General features: G+C 35.7%; 1 protein-coding gene across 1 annotated transcript in view; it reads left to right on the forward strand.

The window, feature by feature from the left end:
- Nucleotides 1-19,832, forward strand: part of mTor (serine/threonine-protein kinase Tor) — a 704,297-nt gene that overhangs the window by 434,171 nt on the left and 250,294 nt on the right. The window contains exon 30 of the mRNA XM_090387576.1: nt 3,941-4,074. Coding sequence (XP_090243702.1) covers nt 3,941-4,074 — 134 coding nt within the window. The remainder of the gene's footprint in view (nt 1-3,940; nt 4,075-19,832) is intronic.

Below are 19,832 nucleotides of genomic sequence, written 5' to 3' on the forward strand. Positions count from 1 at the left end.
TTGAAAGTTAACAGAGGAGTGAATGATATGCTTGCTTGCTACAAAGAAATCTACGATGAAAAGAAAAAAGCCACCGTCCAGTCATCCATTAATGCGTTCTTTTGTAAGGTTGAGCGGCCAACCCCTTCTAAATCTTCACAGCCCTCAACCTCCACAGCGGCGTACTCATTAGCTGAAGATATCGATTCTGGCAACGATGCTTGAGAGGTATAACTTACTGACATTATTATGCCTGTCTCCTCTCTTTTTTTGTAATTTTATAATTTTGAAATTTTTTTAAATTGCGCACTTTTGTAATTTTTCCTGCGCATAAGATAAAAAAATTGAATAAATACAATAAATAATTTTATTTACATGTTTGTTGAACATTTCTTTTTTGATTCAATCAATTCAGTGAGCACAGTTGCGAGTGCTGCACAAGCATGGGGGAAATTCCGACTTACGTAGCGTTCCGCGGCACACGACCCTTACGTAAGTCAGCAAGTTTCTGTACATGTATACTGGATATAATGCAGCACACTCCATTTCATTTAACCTTGTTTTATGTTGCCATCTATTGGACAGATCTTCAACATCACTGTGATTATATTGCATTACAACATTTGTAAAATAATAAGAGAAGTTTACCTCAAGATAGTATGTAGAACACTTCTGTATGATATTCTCCAGAAATTAAAACGAAAAAATCGAAAATCTTACATTAGAGTAACAAATAATTAAAAATCAATTTAGCACAATTAAAAATAAGAAAATTAATTAAAAGAATTTAATGAAAAAATTGCAAAACGATTTTCGTTAAATTCTTTTAATTAATTTTCTTATTTTTAATTGCGTTAAATTGATTTTTAATCTAAGATTTTCTATTTTTTGTTTTAATTTCTGGAGTGTATCATACGAAAGTGTTCTATGTACTATATTGAGGTAAACTTCTCTTATTTATTTTACAAATATTGATATCAATGTAGAATGTATCGAGCATTACAGCTCTGGTTCATACTGTATAATTACATTGCAACATATCTTCAAAACTGTACATTATAGAAAAAACAATTAAGTTTTAGATCATGATTTGAATCTCTATAAGAATCAGCTATTTTCAATAATCCACAATTTATTACTATTGTGGATGCAGAGCGAAATGGAGACAGAATGAATAATGACAAGTTTAATATTAATTGGAAAACATACATATATTACATTAGATACATACAAAAGTTTTCAGTTAGTTTGTTAACCTTCATCAGTCAAACTGACAGTTAAGAGTGTGGAACATGAGGGCGTGTACTGCCAGTCATGTGTATGTACTGCGTGATGTGATGGTTAATTGTTGGATGTTGAAGCCTGTGGCTGTGATGCATGTGATGGATGCATTGTGTCAAACGTTGGCAATGTTCACATGCGTCACAGCCACAGGCTTCAACATCCAACAATTAACCATCACATCCCGCAGTTCATATCATGACTGGCAGTACACGCCCTCATGTTCCACACTCTTAACTGTCAGTTTGACTGATGAAGGTTAACAAACTAACCAAAAGCTTTTGTATGTATCTAATTTAATATGCCAATTAATATTAAACTTGTTTAATATTAATATTAATTTAATATTAATTAAAATTTATTCTGTCTCCATTTTGCTCTGTGTCCGCAATAATCCACAATAGTAATAATGAATCCAGAGCGCACAGGCCTCTTTAATCAAATTTTCATTTATGCGGCAAAGCTCCTTGTTGATGAGTGTTGTCACAGACTCACTTTGTGTGTATGTGTGCCTGGATATAAATGGACTGATGGAACAATTCAGATTTGAACTCTGAGTTGAAGAATGGTGGATATTCATTGATTTGTCTGAAATTAAGTTTAAAGGCAATTTTATTACATAACAGAAACATGAGATTTTCAATACTTATAGTCCATTCTTTTAGAGTGAAAGAAACGTATGAGAGCTATATCTCATATGCTGAATGTGTGTGAATATAAGGGACATCACTAGCAGTCACATTGTTGCTTTTACTTAGTTTGTAGCTTGGATTTATGAAGAATTGTTGGTTCTATTGGTTGTGATGCACATACAAACCATGCAGTATTGTTGTTGTTGTTGTTATTTGGTTTTTAGGAGCATTAGCAACTAAGGCCATATTGCTCCGAGGATATGCGGTGGTCATTCCCTGACCTTTCCGCATCCTCCATATTTGGTGGTCACGGGCTCGAACCCCGGTCTAATCAAGAAGCGTGTGCTACGCACTGCTGCTCCTGCCCACCCGGCCCATGCAGTATAAAAAGTGTATGTTGTGTAATGACTTTCTAAGTACACCACTCTCTGCAGAATATTCTATACAATCCCCACCCAGTTTTACATAGAATCCACAATATGCTTCTCTTTTTCCCTCGCCCAGAATCTGGTTAGGAAGTTCAGTTTTGCTGGATTTCAGGTGGTAGGGGAATTAGAGGCAATGACTTAGCAGACGGGGCATCCAAATCTGTAGAGGCCCTTAGTGGTCATGGCCATTTAGTCCTATATACAGATTATAAACTGATAATCTGTCACCATTGTACTGCAGATTGGAAAATATTTTGGAATGAACAAAAGACAAACTAACTGTATCATATAAAACTGGTCATCACGACTTGGAACTCCAGTTTATGTAAAATACACAGAGAGGAAGTTATTCTGGCCAATCTTGCATCAGATATAACTGACTCACCCACTCTTTCTTCCTGAGGGCTGTCATTCCCCCCTCCCCATGCAAGCATTGTGGGGAATGTTTATCTATCTGGCATATGCTGTTTGAATATCCACATTTTAGCTATGAATTACATACCTCATTCACTGCTTTTAAACATCTCCCCAAGACCTCTACACATAGGCAGATTTAACTGATGATGACAGTGTGTCTGAAGTATTTACCCTTTTAAAAATGATAAACTTGTACGAGTCAATAACTATTTTAATCCCCAAAAAAAAAAAAAAAATACTGCTCTCTTCTGTCTGGTGATTATATGTACCATATCTGTTTTAACTATTTAATTGATTATTATTTATTATCTAACTTTATTTTCTTTGCCATTGCACAATTATTTGAAAATTATCTGTTGTTTGAAGCTATAAAACTGACTTGGCACATTATAACCTTTGTTGATGTGCCACTAAAACCGAAAACAAACAACCCACTGGTTGTGGATTAGACTGACAGAACAATACTGTTATCAAAAAGTGACCAGCACAAGAAGAGTTCATTCTTCTTGTGTTAGTCAATTTTTGTACTTCTTTCTTTGTTGCAATAAAGCTAGGCACAATGAAAAATTTTGTAAGGGATCTAGGTTAAGAAAATGATGACTAACTATTTAAATAAAAAATTTCCCAAATTAAATTATGCTAAATTCATACAGGAATCTGTAAGACCACAAATTAGAAAACTATTGTGTGACAGTGCAGTTTCAAATAAAAACTAAACTTCATCCAGATAGCTACATGACAGTCCTTTAAATCCTTAGTTCCTGGACTTTTACTTAATATAGAAGAAAATTATAAATAGCTGGTGGAAAAACCTCTTGTATAACAAAAAATTTAAGATATCTCTTAAAATAAACTATGTTCACATCTGGATTTTTTCCGCATAACTAGGTTGGAGTTAGTGATGGACAAAGTGAATGGTTTCATGAAGTATAAGTATAGTGGAACATTTCTGTCAAGGAAGGTGGGAAACAGCCTTGATTGGTGACTGTTGTATTTTGCAAAGAGAAAAAATAATTTTATTTTATTGCGATATATTTTTGCAAGATATGTGAGCATGTATGCTGATGTCTTGCAAAATATAAAAGATATCAAAAAACTGGGCATAATACAATATTATACAGCATATCAATTTTAGTTGAGAGTAACTTACCAAAAAAAAATAATAAATAAATAAATAAAATTAACTAATGTAATTAATTACAGGGACCATTACCATTAGAACCAACACTTCTTGGAGAAAGAGCAATGAAATGTCGAGCATATGCTAAAGCTTTACATTATAAAGAAGATGAATTTCATAAAGCCCCTACTAGTGAAATTTTGGAAGCCTTAATCAGGTAAAAATTATTCTAATTGCATATTTTTGTATATTATATATTTTCATATATAAATTTGTCATTTTTTTCCTCCAGCGTTTAATCCTATATACTTGTATAATTAGTAATAATATTGTTTTTTTTTCCCTCCTATCTCATCCTTATTTATTACGTTGAATTAGCCTCTCCTGTAAACCCGTGGCTTGTAGCTGTGAAAGGTGTTGTGTATGCTGTGTGACTTTTGTATGCAATAAAGAGTTCTTCTATTTATGAAGGCTTATGTGAATTTAAAATTAATACTGTATTTTACTATTAAGAAAATATAAATATTCAAAGTTCCAAAAGTCTGGCAAAAAATTAAAAATTATTTATAGGAAAAAAATTAGTCAAAGAAAAATGTAATTTTTACAGTATACCTACAAGTTTTGAATTTTTTTTTTATGGAATCAAAACTTTAAGCTCCATATATCACTGGAAAGTAGTAGGGTAATCCCTAATAGATATGTGCAAACTTGTCTGGAAATCTGAGTTTCTTCAAAGATCAGCATAGGAGACTAAAGAATCCTTTTTTTGCAAGATATGACATGACTTAGTTTTAGATGAATTGAAATTACATAGGTTATCTTCTTCGAATTGGAGAATTGCCTTGAGATCAGCATTTAAGGATATTTGAAAAGGTAAACCCGTTTGTACTGGGCAGGGTTTCTCAAACTGAGAGGTAGAATACAATGTGTTATGATCAGAAACACTATGGATAGAAATTTGCAGTCAATGGAAAAAAGGTCATTAATATACAAGAGGAATAGTGTTGGAGAAAGAATTGAACATTGAAGAACACCAGTATTAGTGGAGTATAATAGTAATAATATTTGCCATTTAGTGCAAGGATGCCACAGACTTTTGCTGCACTGGCAAAAAAAAAAAAACACCAAGTAGATAAGAAAATACAAATTATATGCTTCCATCCTTGTACAGGTAACTATCCAGTTGATCTTTGAATTTATTCAAACTGTCAGCCTCAACTACCTGTGAGGACAACTTGTTCCAGCAAAATCAACAACTCTCTGGCTAAAGAAAACTTCCTACTTCCTATCAGGCGACAGAGAAGCCTATGGCAGATATAAGCTAGTCTGTAATCAAGTCACAAAGGAGGTTAGGCAGGCAAAGGCAGATTACGAGAAATCGTTGGCAAAGGTTGCTAAGAAAAACAGCAAGGATTTCTTTACTTATATAAACTCTAAAAGGAAGGGGATGAATTAGATTGGTCCACTTGATATCGATGGTTCGACTGTTGATGATTCTGCTCAGATAGCAAACAAACTGACTGAGTATTTTGCACGTGAAGAGTTATATGTGGAAATTTACCTTTAGCCAGTGGGTGATTAATTGCTGGAACAAACTTCCATCTGTCGTTGTGGAAGTTGATAGGGTAAATAAATTTTTAGGAGGAACTAGACAAACATTTAGAGGGAATGGTTGTGTGATTTTTTTTTGGCTGATGCTACATAAGCTTATACACTTGCTTTCTTGCATCACATGCCACAATTACTATTATAATCTAATCTAAACCTCAATCCCTGTAATTTGAATTTATGCCCCCTAGTTCTGGAATTATTCATAACAGTGAGAATTCCACCTTCATTCATTTTGTTAATTCCTCTCAGAGCCTTATTAAAGCTCTGAGAGGTGATAAACCTCAATAAACCTCAATCTGGTCATGTCTGAGGTGCCTGGTTGCCAAGCTCCATAGCCCATATACTTGGAGTCTTTGAGTTGCCCATCTTTGTACCCTTTCAAGGAGTTCAATGTCTTTTTCCAGATCTGGTCTTACAATTGCCTTATACAGTAGGACTATGACCTCTCTACCTCTAGAGGATAACATTCGATAAATCATCGATAGGACACCATGAATATTCCTGGTTACTGTTTACACTGTTTAGAAAACTTCATATCTGCCCATATCATAATGCCCATATCCCTTTCCTCTTCCACTGTTTTAAATTCAACCCCCCTCCCCAAGTGTATAATTTATTTGGGGGTTACTTTCCTCCAAGTTTGTAAGACCTTGCATTTAGCAGAATTAACAGATGGCTGCCACTTCTCTGATCATCTTTGAAGTCTGTTCAAGTCATCCTGAAGGAGCACCTCTTGGCATTGATCATTAAAAGACTGTCAATCTTTACGTGATCTGCAAATTTTGACATAGTCTTCTAGAGGGATGACCAATGCAAAGTATCTATTCAGTTCATCCGCAACATCTGCTGGGGATAAGGGTCCAATCTGATTTGCTTTCTTCTTTTCTTTATGTTCACATCCATGAATATTCCCTGTTCCCTTTATCGACCTCATTTATGAAATTAATAAACAACAGTGATTGAAGAACCGATCCTTGAGGGACACCACTCCTGACATTATATCAATCTGAACAATATATCCATTAATCACAACCCTCTGCCTTCTGCTCTGTAGCCAACCAGCAATCCATCTTAGAATCATACCAGTAATCCCAACTTGTTCAAGCTTATTCAGTAACCTCTCATGAGGGACCGAGTCAAAAGGGACTGAGCTAAAAGCCAAATAACCTATGTTGAAATTGTTCTCTAAATACAGCTCATGAGTAACTGTCAAAAAAGCCTACTGATTTAGTTAAATGTGATTTTTCCTTAACAAAGCCATGTTGTGTGGCTTTCAGAATGACATAAATGTCTGATTGTTCCTGGATTGCACTCTTAATCATTGCCTATAAGATTTTTCTACCACTATGGTTAGTCAGAATGGTTAGTCTACACCAAGTCAGACTAACCATTCTGAAGTTACCATCTTCACCCTTTGAACTTCCTCTAGATATTGGCAATATGTTGGCACTTCTCCAATTCAAAGGAATCTCCCCCCCCCAAGCACAAAGATATCCTCATAATTAACCTCAATGGTTCAATACGGTCCCTGTTGCTCTCCCTCAAAACTACAGGGTATATTCCATCAACTCCAGGAGCCCCACTTGCCTTTATACTCAAAGCGTTTTCAAAAAACAGTCATCTATAATTACATCACTAATTTCATATAGCTCAATCTCACTTGTACAATCTCTTTTCGGCATGAAGGGTCTTTCATCGGTAAAGACCAATGCAAAGTATTTATTCAGTTCATCCACAACATCTGCTGGGGACAAGGGTCCAATCTGATTTGCTTTCTTCTTTTCTTTATGTTCACATCCATGAATATTCCTTGTTCCCATTCTTTGTTCTCTTAGGCAATGCTTTCTCATATGCATCCTTGACCTATCTAACCATATTTGTGGTATTATTATAGATAAACCTATACCTGTTGTAATCTTTAGTACTCTTCATTGCTCCCATGCTATCTTTTTCTGTGTTTAACTATCCCATTTTATCTTTTTCTGCTCTATTTGACTGGCTAAATCTACAGTCATCCATTTCAGCATCCTTCTCCTGCAATATTTTCTTTAAAGATATGTATGCATTCATGGCTTCTGTGATTTTTACTTTAAAAGTATTCCATAATTCAAATGTATTTGATAACCCTCAACAATCCATCCAATTCATAGATGCCATATAGTGCCTTAAACTGTCAAAGTCCCGTCTTCTGAAGTTAAAACCCATGCCTTTACCTACTGCAACACCTTTCTTCATCTTCCAACTGATGATTGCATGATCACTTCCTGATAGTGGTTCCTATACTTTAAGCCCTGTGATGTCATCTGATTCATTAGTAATGATGAGGTAAAGAATATTCTCACTGTAGTACTTTCTCTAACACTGGTAGAAATAATAATCATCTAGTTTGTTTAAAAAAATTTTCCCCATTTTGAGTTTCCCTCCCACTTATTCCAATCAATATGGAGCAGATTAAAGTCACCTATAATAAAACATTCACACTTGCTTGCCCATTCCATCTTCATGTAAAGTTGTAATGGGTAATCAAACTGTCATATTCTTCACAGTCTTCTGGTCTGTAGATTACTCTGACTCTCATTATTCCTTTGCTTCCCACTAACTCACGCTATACAGATTCTATGCTGGCAGATGTAACTTTGGACTCAGCAAAAGCTCTCTTCACACTCAGGCTGTTTTTGATAAGAAGCAGGACCCCTCCACCCCTTCTATCTTTTCTAAATACATTATACATATTGTGGGGGAACTCTTCATCCACAATTTCTGGATGGCACTATGTTTATGTTAACCCTGATAAATCAGTATTAGTTGTCCTAATCAGGAGTTCAAATTCAGCCATTTTATTGATAACACTCTTGACATTTTGGAGAAGTTAGAAGACAGAGAGCCATAGAGAGCAAACATTTTAGATCATGCCAAACACGATCAAAAACCTTTGAAATGTCAACAGAAACTGCTTGAGTTTTACTTTTTCATTGAATTTGCCCAGAATGTCACCACTGAATTGACACTGATGGAATTCATAGTGACGATCATTGGTCGGATGAACGATTTCTAGATAGTTTAGGAGTTTGCACCTGATGGATTTCTCTATTATTTTAAAAATAATAGAAGTAAGTGCAATGGGACAGTTATTGGATGGAAAGAATTTGTCACCCTTTTTAGGAACTGGATGGATATGAGCAAATTTCCAAGCAGAATTAAAAGCTCCTATAGAATAAGGAGGTGATTATCCTGTTATATAAGGCAGTGATCAGGCCACAGCTTGAAGCTTGCATACAGATCTGGCCGCATCATTTTAGGAAGGATGTGGATCTGTTGGAATGGGTGCAGAGAAGAGCAACAAGATTAGTGAGGGGGAACAAAAGGGTGCTCTTACTAGGAAAGGTTTTAGTTCTGCAAATTGCAGCATCCAGACTCTAGCCATCTCCAAGATCGGATTGAGGTGTTTAAAGCTTTAAATGGATTGAGTATGCTCGTTGCTGTTGGCTTACTTCCATTTGTTCAAGTTACACACATGTGGGGGATGGTTGCAGAATAGATATCTGGAAATTTGGCTTCAGCCAGCAGAAAATTGATTCTTCATATAGACTTTCACGTGGTGTTGGATAATTGGATAGTTTGAATAAATTAGTATTAGTGTTAGTAGTAGCGAACTATGCAAGAAAGCAAGCTTACTTGTACAGCACAAAAGAAAAAAAAAACTTCCATTTCACTTATACGTCCACTCCAATAGCTTGTCTAGGTCATCCTTGAATTCAGCTACCCACTTCCAAAACACGAGATGTAAGTTTGTTCCAGCAATCAAACCACCTGCTGCATAAAGGCAAACTTCTGAACATCTATTCTGCAACTATCCTTCCTCAATTTGAATTTATGCTCCATCATGTGTGGCATCTGAGCAGAAGGAAGAATCCCATCAACATTAAGCTTGCTCAATCCATTTACACCTAATCAGATCACCTGTAAGGTGATCTGACTAGGTGTAAATGTCTCCAGTTTATGCAATTTACAGAACTGAAGCCTTTCTTGATAAGAGCACCCCATTCTTTCCCTCACCACTCATTGCCCAGTTCAAGCAGTTCTACATCCTTTCTAAAATTAGGCCTCCAGACAGGGCCGTACTTACACTTCTCGGGGACCTGAGGTGCTAAGCTCTCATGGGACCCCCTTTAAAGATACCAGAGGCCAAAAAAAAAAATTATTTTTACCGATCTGTTTAAACAGCAACGTTGTAATACTGTGAAATATAAAGATGAGTACTCTGTGTCACAGCAGCCTGTGAGGGTATGATGTCCAGCCACACAGCTTGGTGGGTCATAACGTGGTCAGCGAATCGACTTCCACCGCCATGTTTCATGACCAGTGTCCTCTGCCATTTCACAAGTATCTCCTAATTTCACATCAAGATGTTGGGTGAATTTGGACAATCCTGGGTTGGATCCCCCACCGGAATCCAACCCAGGCTACCTACACCGTCAGATGCACGCTATGGGGAGAGCCCAACAACAATAAAGTATAATACACAAATAAGTACGACTAACTAATTTTATTACAAAAACAATATCAAAAATTGTGTTACAAAAATATTTGTAAAAGAATAAGAGAAGTTTACCTCAATTGATATGTAGAACACTTCCATATGATACTTTCCAGAAATTAAAACGAAAACAATTAAAAAAATTGAAATTGTTACATTACAGTAAGAAATAATTAAAAATCAGTTGAACACTCAATGCATATAAATATTCAATGACAGAATCTGCTTTGGGCTCAGAAATACAAATATTAACCAGCAGATTCTTAAACAGGGCTTGCTAACTGAATTAAGTACAAGCTAAGGATAGGATAAAAAAAACTACACCAACCAATAATAGTAATATCAAAAAATACTTTATTTCAGTCCCATATGTTGAACAGTGGCACAAACAACTTAACAGATTTTTTAAAGATACTGAATTTAAAATTGTAGCCAGGCCAATACGGAAATTACAATAAACACACAGCATTAATGTAATCTGATGAAAAAGACTGTTCACCACTTGTGTTTGTTACAGGCATTGTGAGAAATATTTTCAGAATTGTTTTGACATTTGGAAATGTTGATTTAAATCCATTATTAATAATATTGTACATATTACTCAATATTTGAAACATTTTTTCCTTTGGCATAGTTGCTACTATTATGTTTAATGCCTTTTTAAATATTAATATATCATTGTTTTAATTACTGCTTCATTTGATTCATTGTTTATTGACAGATTTCAGATTTTTAATTGAAATGAGATTATAGTAACATAGCTGATTTAACTGATAATGCTATCGATTCAATATAAATATTAACACTCAAATCAATTCATATTTTAAGAGTGAGAAAACAAAAACCTTTCAATAAGAAAAACGTATGTCGCAGTTGCAATAGATAGCAATATTTAAATTTTCTGTTACAACAGAATCAAAATTTATTAAACGACAACACTACAGGAACTCCCGACTTACATAATACTCAACTTATGGAAATTCAACGTTATGTAAGTTTTTGCCGGCCGGTACAAACTTAAAAAAATCGTGGAAATATTTTGCATCCTGTAGGGGAAAATGGAGTTATTGTGAAAATATTATGTGAACCCAATAAAACATTTTTTTTTTTTTTTTTGGAATTCATTGCAAGTTCTTGGAAGTTGAAAATTTCGCTACATATCTAAGATATTTATCTCTTTAAAAGGTCATATTTATAATGAAAATTGCACTACACTTTCATCGTTATCTTATATTCCCATTAATCAATTTTGAATGCCTTTGTGATATTTTTCTAAAGCATGTTTCTGGAGATCATGACCATAAAACAACAAAAATAATTTGCACTTTCCAGTTTATTGGGCTTTTCTGTTAGTACAGTCTATTATAAAAGAGTAGTAAACTCAATCTTATTGCATTTGCGATAATACTGATAACTGCAATTGTGTGGGTTTTTATGCTATTATGGTGAAATGTGTTCCCCTTCACTGAAATTTTCAATCATATAAAAAACAAATTTTCAGAAGCTTCTCTTCATTCCTATTTACATATTACAATGATGAAGGGAAAGCGACCAACAAAAAGTGCAAGTGCTGGCAGTGCCAGGAAATGAAACAAAATTGATTTAGAAATGAAGATGAAAATGATTAAGAAGTACGAAGCAGGACAAAGTTTGTCATCCATTGCAAGGGAATTAGGTCTCGCTGCTTCAACAGTGAATACTATTGTAAAGGACAGTGCACTATATGCACACTGTCAAAGGATCAACACATTAACATCAGCAGTGATCATAAAACAGCGTTCATTTAATATATAAGGAATTATATATCAAAGATGGAACAGCTGTTAATAAAGAAAATCAGATTCAGAAGCAAGTGCCCCTGAGTCTAATGACAATTCAAGCAAAAGCAACAAGTATTTATGAAGATATTAAGGATAAGTATGGCGAACCTCAAGCCAAGTTCGTGGAAAGCAACGGGTGGTTTAATAGATTCGAACATCACGCTGGTTTCCAAAACATTAAAGCATGCAGTGAAGTCAGCTCGGCAGCGGCAGAGAAATTTTGTGATGTGTTGAAAAAAATTATTGATGAAGGCGGCAATTCAACGCAGAAAATTTTTAACATTGACGAGACTTCTCTGTATTGGCAAAAAATGCAGAATCGAACATACATTGCCAAAGAGGAAAATACAATGCCAGGTTTCAAGGCATCAAATGATAGGGCCACGCTCTTGCTTTGGGGCTAATGCAGTGGGAGATTACAGATTAAAACCACTGCTTGTGTACCATTCTGGAAATCCTAGTGCATTTAAGCGCATCAATAAAGCCACCCTACCTGTGCATTTCCGATCGCACCAGAGAGCATGGATAACAATATCTCTGAGGATTGGTTTAAATGCTACTTCATTCCCGAGGTTGAAAAATATTGTAAAGATGACGACGTTACTTTCAAGATTTTGCTTCTATTAGATAATGCGCCTGGAAATTACGCATCTAGATGATTTCAATTCGAACGTGAGAGTCATATGTCTACAGCCAAACACGACTTCACTTATCCAACCTATGTAACAGGGTGTTATTTCAAATTTAAAAGCATACTATTTACACACATTGCTCAGGCATTGTCTGCAGTAGACGATGATAAAAATTTTACGTTAAGGGACTTTTGAAAATCTTACAATATTTGCCACGTCATCTTAAACATTAATAAGGCTTGGGCAGAAATTACTAAAAGTTGTTTAAATGCCATATGGAAGAAAATGTGCCCACGACATGTGAAAGGCATTGAAGTATTTGAAAAAGACAAATCATATGAAGAGGTTAGAGATAATATTGTAAAAGTTGCAGAGCTACTTCAGTTGAAGGTTGATGCCAAAGACGTGGAGGAGTTAATAGAGGAAGAAGAGAAGGAATTATCTAATGAAGAACTTATTGACTTTCAGGCAGCAATAGTGAAAAAGAAAATGCTGATGAAGCTCAAGGTGAACCAAATGAGGACCCGAGACGCTTCATCACCAGAGAGAAAGCAGTGGCATTTCGGGAAATTGCATCGTCAATGGCAAATTTTGAGAAGATGGATCCTGACAATAAACGATTCTTGAAAGTTAACAGAGGAGTGAATGATATGCTTGCTTGCTACAAAGAAATCTACTATGAAAAGAAAAAAGCCACTGTCCAGTCATCCATTAATGCATTCTTTTGTAAGGTTGAGTGGCTGACCCCTTCTAAACCTTCACAGCCCTCAACCTCCACAGCAGCATACTTATTAGCTGAAGATGTCGATTCTGACAACGATGCTCGAGAGGTAAAACTTACTGACATTATGCCTGTTTCCTCTTTTTTTTTTGTAATTTTATAATTTTGAATTTTTTTTTAAATTGCACACTTGTAATTTTTCCTGCGCATGAGATAAAAAATTGAATAAATACAATAAATAATTCTACTTACATGTTTGTTGAACATTTCTTTTTTGATTCAATCAATTCAGCGAGCACAGTTGCGAGTGCTGCACAAGCACAGGGGAAATTCCGACTTACATTGAGTTCCGTGGAACGCAACCCTTAGGTAAGTCGGGGAGTTGCTGTACTTTCAGTGAGATAGACACATACCTGTATTTACTTCAGTGTGTGCACTCCTACGTATCACACCTTAACTTTGCTGCACATCAACAATTAAACTAAATGTTATAGTTTTCAGGTTCAACTTATATAGACTCTCATATCCATGGGTGGTCCAATTAAAATAGTTTCTGTAGAACGAATAAAATTTCCATATAATACTCAATCAATAGTATAGCAATTGCTGAATTATCTGTACTCACTTCTATTAAGCATTAAGATAATTAAGCAATTACTATATTGAGTATTAACACAACATGGTACTTTAAGAATTACTGTAAAAATCTTTCAATTTCGATATAACCAACGAATTTCGAGAGACCTGAGTATGCATTGTTCACACCTCTGGCCTTTAGGCAGTGAAGCTGCTGCTGCTGCTGTAGAAAGCATGAAATTAAGAGCTAAGAGGATTAATATTTCACAGTTTAGTGGTGTTCATAACACATTTACAACTGCCTCTCCCACATACTGTACCGAGAAGTCACACTGGTCAACTGCTTTCTTGTGTTCATAGCCAGTGGAAAAGATTAAGGCATATTCCCAATGCAGATAATATGCCGTAGTCAACCCGTTCTTGCTGTTATACCCTATTAGAGAATTAGGAGAGAGTGATTTTCTTTTATTCTGGAAATTAATCTGTTCTTTCGCAGAAATGAGTCATGCACACTTTCAGTAAATTTCACCTGTCTCTGTTTACATGGTAGGTACAAGTGGGCCCTAGTTTAGATCAGGGCATTAAAAAAAGAAATCACTTTAAAAATTTGAGATTATCATGAGGCCAGACATTAGTGACAATGGGATAATCACCTCCTTATCCCTGCCAGCAGAATTCCTGTATATCATTGACAAAATCCCCATGCTTGCCTTTGTCAGCTTGTCTGCACTGCTCAGAGAACTTCATATCTGACTGCACACTTTTCCCCAGATAGCTTTAATTTTTCACTAACCTGAGTGTAGTACCATACAGTTGTTATTGATACTCTGGGATTACTGCTACCCATATTCAGCAGTTTGCATTTGTTGATGTTAAACTTGAATTGCCATTTCTCAGCCCATATGTCTAATTTTCCTAGATCTTGTTGCAGTAGCCTACTGTATTTACTGTTATTAACCACCCTTCCAACCTTTGTATCATCTGCAAACTTAGGTATTAAGCCTGATATACCTTCATCAGTATCATTAATAAATACACAAATCAACAATGGGCCCAGGACCGAACCTTGGAGGATTCCATTAATAACATTAATTCACAAAGACCAGTGATAACCACTCCCTTTTTCCACTCAACCCTTCCCTTTATCCATAGCATTAACTTGTCCTTAATGCCACAGTGCACCAATTTGTACAGCAGTCTTCAGGTAGGTATATCTACGTGTATGATTCAATATTATTTTTTGCATCCATTTCCTTTGTGACTGCATCATAGTATCCATATCCAATCAGATTGGTCACACAACATTTCCCTTAACAAACCCATTCTCTGAATGATGTATAACTGCATCCTGTCTTGATGGTCCTGCATTACTTCTTTAACCAGTGACTCCATTATTTTCCTTGAAACAGAAGTTAAGCTTTCCTTTCCTTTCCACTGCCAAGTATTCTAGTGACATCTCACCTTGCTCAGTCCTTGGTGTTGATAAGGTCAGAGTTTTGTCCATAGTTTAGTATTTTTTTATACTACATTTCATTTTTTACAACTAGTTGAGTTTCACAAGGTTTTAGATTTTTTCAAGTTTTAATATGCAAACCATCATTTATAATAGTTTACTTATTAAACATTCTATATCATTCATGAATTCATGATATAGAATTTTAATGAAATTTCTTATTTTCTCTGTTTTAGTTGTATGTCTTGAAAAGAGAACACAAAAGGGGATCCAAAAAATTGACTGTTGTTTGGTAGAATTGATTTAATTTGAGTGACTTGTCTTGGTGTAACGTTCAAGTTTCGTTAAATTGATTAGTTAAGCATAATTTTCTTAATTTTGTGTGTTCATCTCCATATTGAAAACATAATTTGCTTTCCTTTATGTCTTTTACATCATATCAATTATAGAACATTATTTATTTCCTGAATCTCATTTCCCATCTCATTATTTATTTCCTGAATTTGCTTCCTCATAAGTTCCTCATGCTTCCAATCCTTTTAGGCTTGGAACATTATTTTACTTGTACATGCAGGATCTGCTGCTACATCATAAGTAGTACAGAATTTCAAAAAAATGTATTAATAGGATATTACTTGTGGGCTTCCTTTCACTATGACAAACTGTAACAACATTTAAATCGTATAATTCAATAAGCTAAAACTAGTTAGTTAATGTATGCAGTGTGTTACATTTCAGACACATTAGCAAATAGTAACAGTTTGTGATTTATAACAAAAAAAAAAAAAAAAAAAAACCAAAGAACAACTACTTTTATGTGTGAACATTGTTTTTGTGAATCTGCCGCATTGCCCGGCGCCTCCGTAGCCAGGTGGGAAGGAGCAGCAGTGCGCAGCACACGCTTCTTGATTAGACTGGGGTTCGAGCCCGTCACCACCAAATACGGAGGATGCGGAAAGGTCAAGGAATGACCACCGCATATCCCGGAACAATATGGCCTAGGTTGCTAATGCTCCTAAAAAAAAAACCAACAAACCAACATCTGCCACATTGCCCATTTATTCCTCCAACCAGAGAATAGCAATAAATATAATATCCAGAGCTTCACCTACAGTGTGCAGTATGCAGATAGCCTATGCATTATGTTTGAAAAAAAACAAAGGCTCTGCCTGAACTTTTCAAAATGAAATATCAAGTTACTTTAGAAATTTCAAAAAATATTTTCATAGATATATTGTTTTCATGGAATTGAAACCCTAAATCCTGTGTTGTGATCCATATTAGCTGTGATTTGTGGTGTTCTCTTAGTACTTTTTAGTTGCTCCTATATTGTAGAATATTGTTAATATTAAAAATAGCAAGTGCTTCTCTTTAAGTAACTCACCTCACTATCTGTTAAGGTTAATGATCATGAAAAGTGTGGATGAAAAGTTTTAAAACTTTTGAAAAATCTTAATTTAAAATGAACATTTCATAAGTTTTATGGGAGAACATTATACTATATGTTCATATGCTGTGGAAAACAATATGGGAGAACAATATACTATATGTTCATGTGCCGTGGACAGCTTGATCGTGGCTTAAGGCACATTCGAGCTGTTCCTCCGAACAGGTCGCCAAAATTAAGAGGGCGCAAAATTCAACGACAATTCATTGATTTGCTGTAAATTTCAGCTGTTAACAAAATTCATAATAACAGGTGTCCTGGTATGGACCTCATTGAAGGGGAAGTTATTAAGCATTTCCTCAAACTGTTTCATGAGCATCTTCTGGTTTTCAACAAATGCCTTCATGAATGAATTTTCCCCCCACCTTGGAAGGGTGCTCTTCTTAAGATCATTTTGAAGTCACCTGAAAAGCCTAAAACTGAGCCCTCTTCTTATATCCAATTGTGCTGCTTCCCAGTTTGGGCAAGGTTTATGAATGCATTCTTTCACAGCGAATATTGCAATATATGCAAGAAAATTTGTGGTTCTCAAATAAACAGTATGACTTTACTCCTGGTCATGGTACAGAGGATGCTTTAAAATCTTTGGTTAAATTGATTAGAGATTCAAATGCAAAATATGTTCTTGGCATTTTCGTTGATTTTGAAGGGGCTTTTGATAATATCTCTTGAGACAGTGTGTTATTGATGCTTCATCTTGCAAAATGCTCCCATCAGCTTTATAGCATCATAGTGGATTATTTTAAGGAAAGATCTTTTACGGTTAAGTCTAGTTGGAATTCGGTAACTAGATCTGTTATTCTAGGTTGTCCGCAAGGAACTGTTTTTGGGCCACTAATGTGGAAATTGGTATTAGAGGATTGGTTACGAAAGGAATATAGTCATGTTCATATGATCGTATATGTGGATGACCTGGTAATCTTAGTTGAAGGCTCTTCACGACTACAAATTGAACAACAATCTAATGAAATAATAAAAGATCTGAATGCTTGGTGTTACTTCCATAAATTGGCGCCTCCATGGCCAGGTGGGAAGGAGCAGCAGTGCATAGCACACGCTTCTTGATTAGACCGGGGTTCGAACCCGTCACCACCAAATATGGAGGATGCGGAAAGGTCAGGGAATGACCACCGCATATCCTGGAGCAATATGGCCTTAGTTGCTAATGCTCCTAAAAACCAAACAACAAACAAACAAACAAACTTCCATAAATTAACAATAACCAGGTCAAAAACAAAAATATTATTGCTAAAGGGGAACCTATCTGTTCATAGAGAACCTCATATTCTGATTGGTTGTGAAAGTTTAAAGTCCATTAAGAATATTAAATATCTTGGAGTCTTCGTTGACAGAGGTCTTAGATTTGACACCCATATCAATTTTCTATCTGGAAAGGTTGCAAAACTTGTTAACATGATAGCAAGAATTACTAGGAAGGAATGGGGTATTAGAGGTAGAGCATTATCTCTTCTTTATGACTGTGTTTTCCTTCCTATTGCTCGTGGTATCTCAGCTTGGACAGACTCTGTTAATTTTGAAAAATATATAAGAAAACTGTATTCCATTCAGAGGATGATGCTCCTGAAGATAGTTCTAGTTTGTAGAACTGTCTCCACTGATGCACTACAGATTGTCACAAGGAAAATGCCAATTTACCTCTTTCTGATTTACAGAATAATGACTTTCAACATTCGGTGTGGAACTCCTTTTATTATTTGTGATCTTGAGTTGGATTTGGCTAATGATTCTAAGAATGAGGCCAGGCAAATCTTAGATATCTTAATTACTCTTTGGAATTATAGATGGGCTAACTCAAATAAAGGTGAAATAACTTGCAGGTTCTTTCCCTATGTTGTTGATGTTCTGCCAGAAAAATGGTTTGTGCCTAATCTACAAACTATGTTCTATTAACCAGCCATGGTTCATTTTTTGCAAAGCTGAATCAGCTGGGTATTTCAGAAAGGTCACAGTGTCACTGCACGGCTCTGGAGACATGATGTCATGTTTTATATTATTGTCCTGGTACTTGGATCTCAGAAATGAATTTTTATTTGCTAGACCCAATCTTGCTCACCTGACTGAGGGCGATGAGGCTCAATTAATTAAGCCTGAGGAAGAGTTCCAGTCTTTTCAAAAATTTTCCAAGAAATTATTCCAGAGTAGATTTGTGCTGCTTGAACTTGAGGAAAGAACAGTAGAAAGCTTATAGACTATTGACATGAATTCTGTGTAACAGTTAAAGATGCTGAAATAAACAGTGTAATTGACCTGGTAGTTAATGATGTCATATGGCTCATTGTGTCACGTGCTTGTCCTGTGGTTCTTTGTGCCACAATTTATATTTCTGATTTATATTTCTGTATATCATATGAATGTGTATATAATAATTAGCATTAGCATTAGTAGAGGCATTTGATGAAAGAAAGCAAGCTTATGCAGCATCAGCCAAAAAAAAAAAAAAACCCACTTCCACTTCACCCCTCTGTTCGTTCAAAATACCTGTCCAGCTGAGCCTTAAACTTATTTAGGCTATCAACCTCCACCACAAGGGATGGCAGTCTGTTCCACCAACCAACCACCCGCTGGCTAAAGGCAAATTTCCGCACGTCTATCCTACATCTGTCTTTCCTCAATTTGAATTTATGCCCTCTCAGGTGATTTTTCTGAGCTAGAGGAAGAATCCCATCAGCATTGAGCATGCTTAAACCATTCAAGGCTTTATACACCTCTATCAGATCACCTCGCTGGTGCCTAGTCTCCAGACACTGTAATTTGCAAAACTTAAGCCTTTCTTCGTAAGAGCACCCCTTTGTTCCATTCACTAATCTTGTTGCCCTTCTCTGTACTCGTTCCAGCAGCTCTACATCCTTCTTGAAATGAGGCCTCCAGACCTGTATACAGTACTCTAGGTGTGGCTTGACCATTGCCTTATACAATGGAATAATCACCTCCTTATCCCTGCTGGAAAAATTCCTGTATATCATTGACAATACTCCATGAGCTACTCTTGCAGCCCGTCTGCACTGCTCAGAGAACTTCATATCTGCCTGCACAATCACCCCCAAGTCCCTTTCATTCTCTGCCACTGTCAGTGTAGTACCACAGAGTTGATACGTTGCTCTGGGGTTGCTGTTTCCCATGTGTAGTACTTTACATTTGTCAATGTTAAACTTCATTT

The sequence above is a fragment of the Mastigoproctus giganteus genome, chromosome 13 (genome assembly GCF_048544385.1).
Source record: "Mastigoproctus giganteus isolate SK-2022 chromosome 13, ASM4854438v1, whole genome shotgun sequence".
Classification (NCBI taxonomy): Eukaryota; Metazoa; Arthropoda; class Arachnida; order Uropygi; family Thelyphonidae; genus Mastigoproctus; species Mastigoproctus giganteus.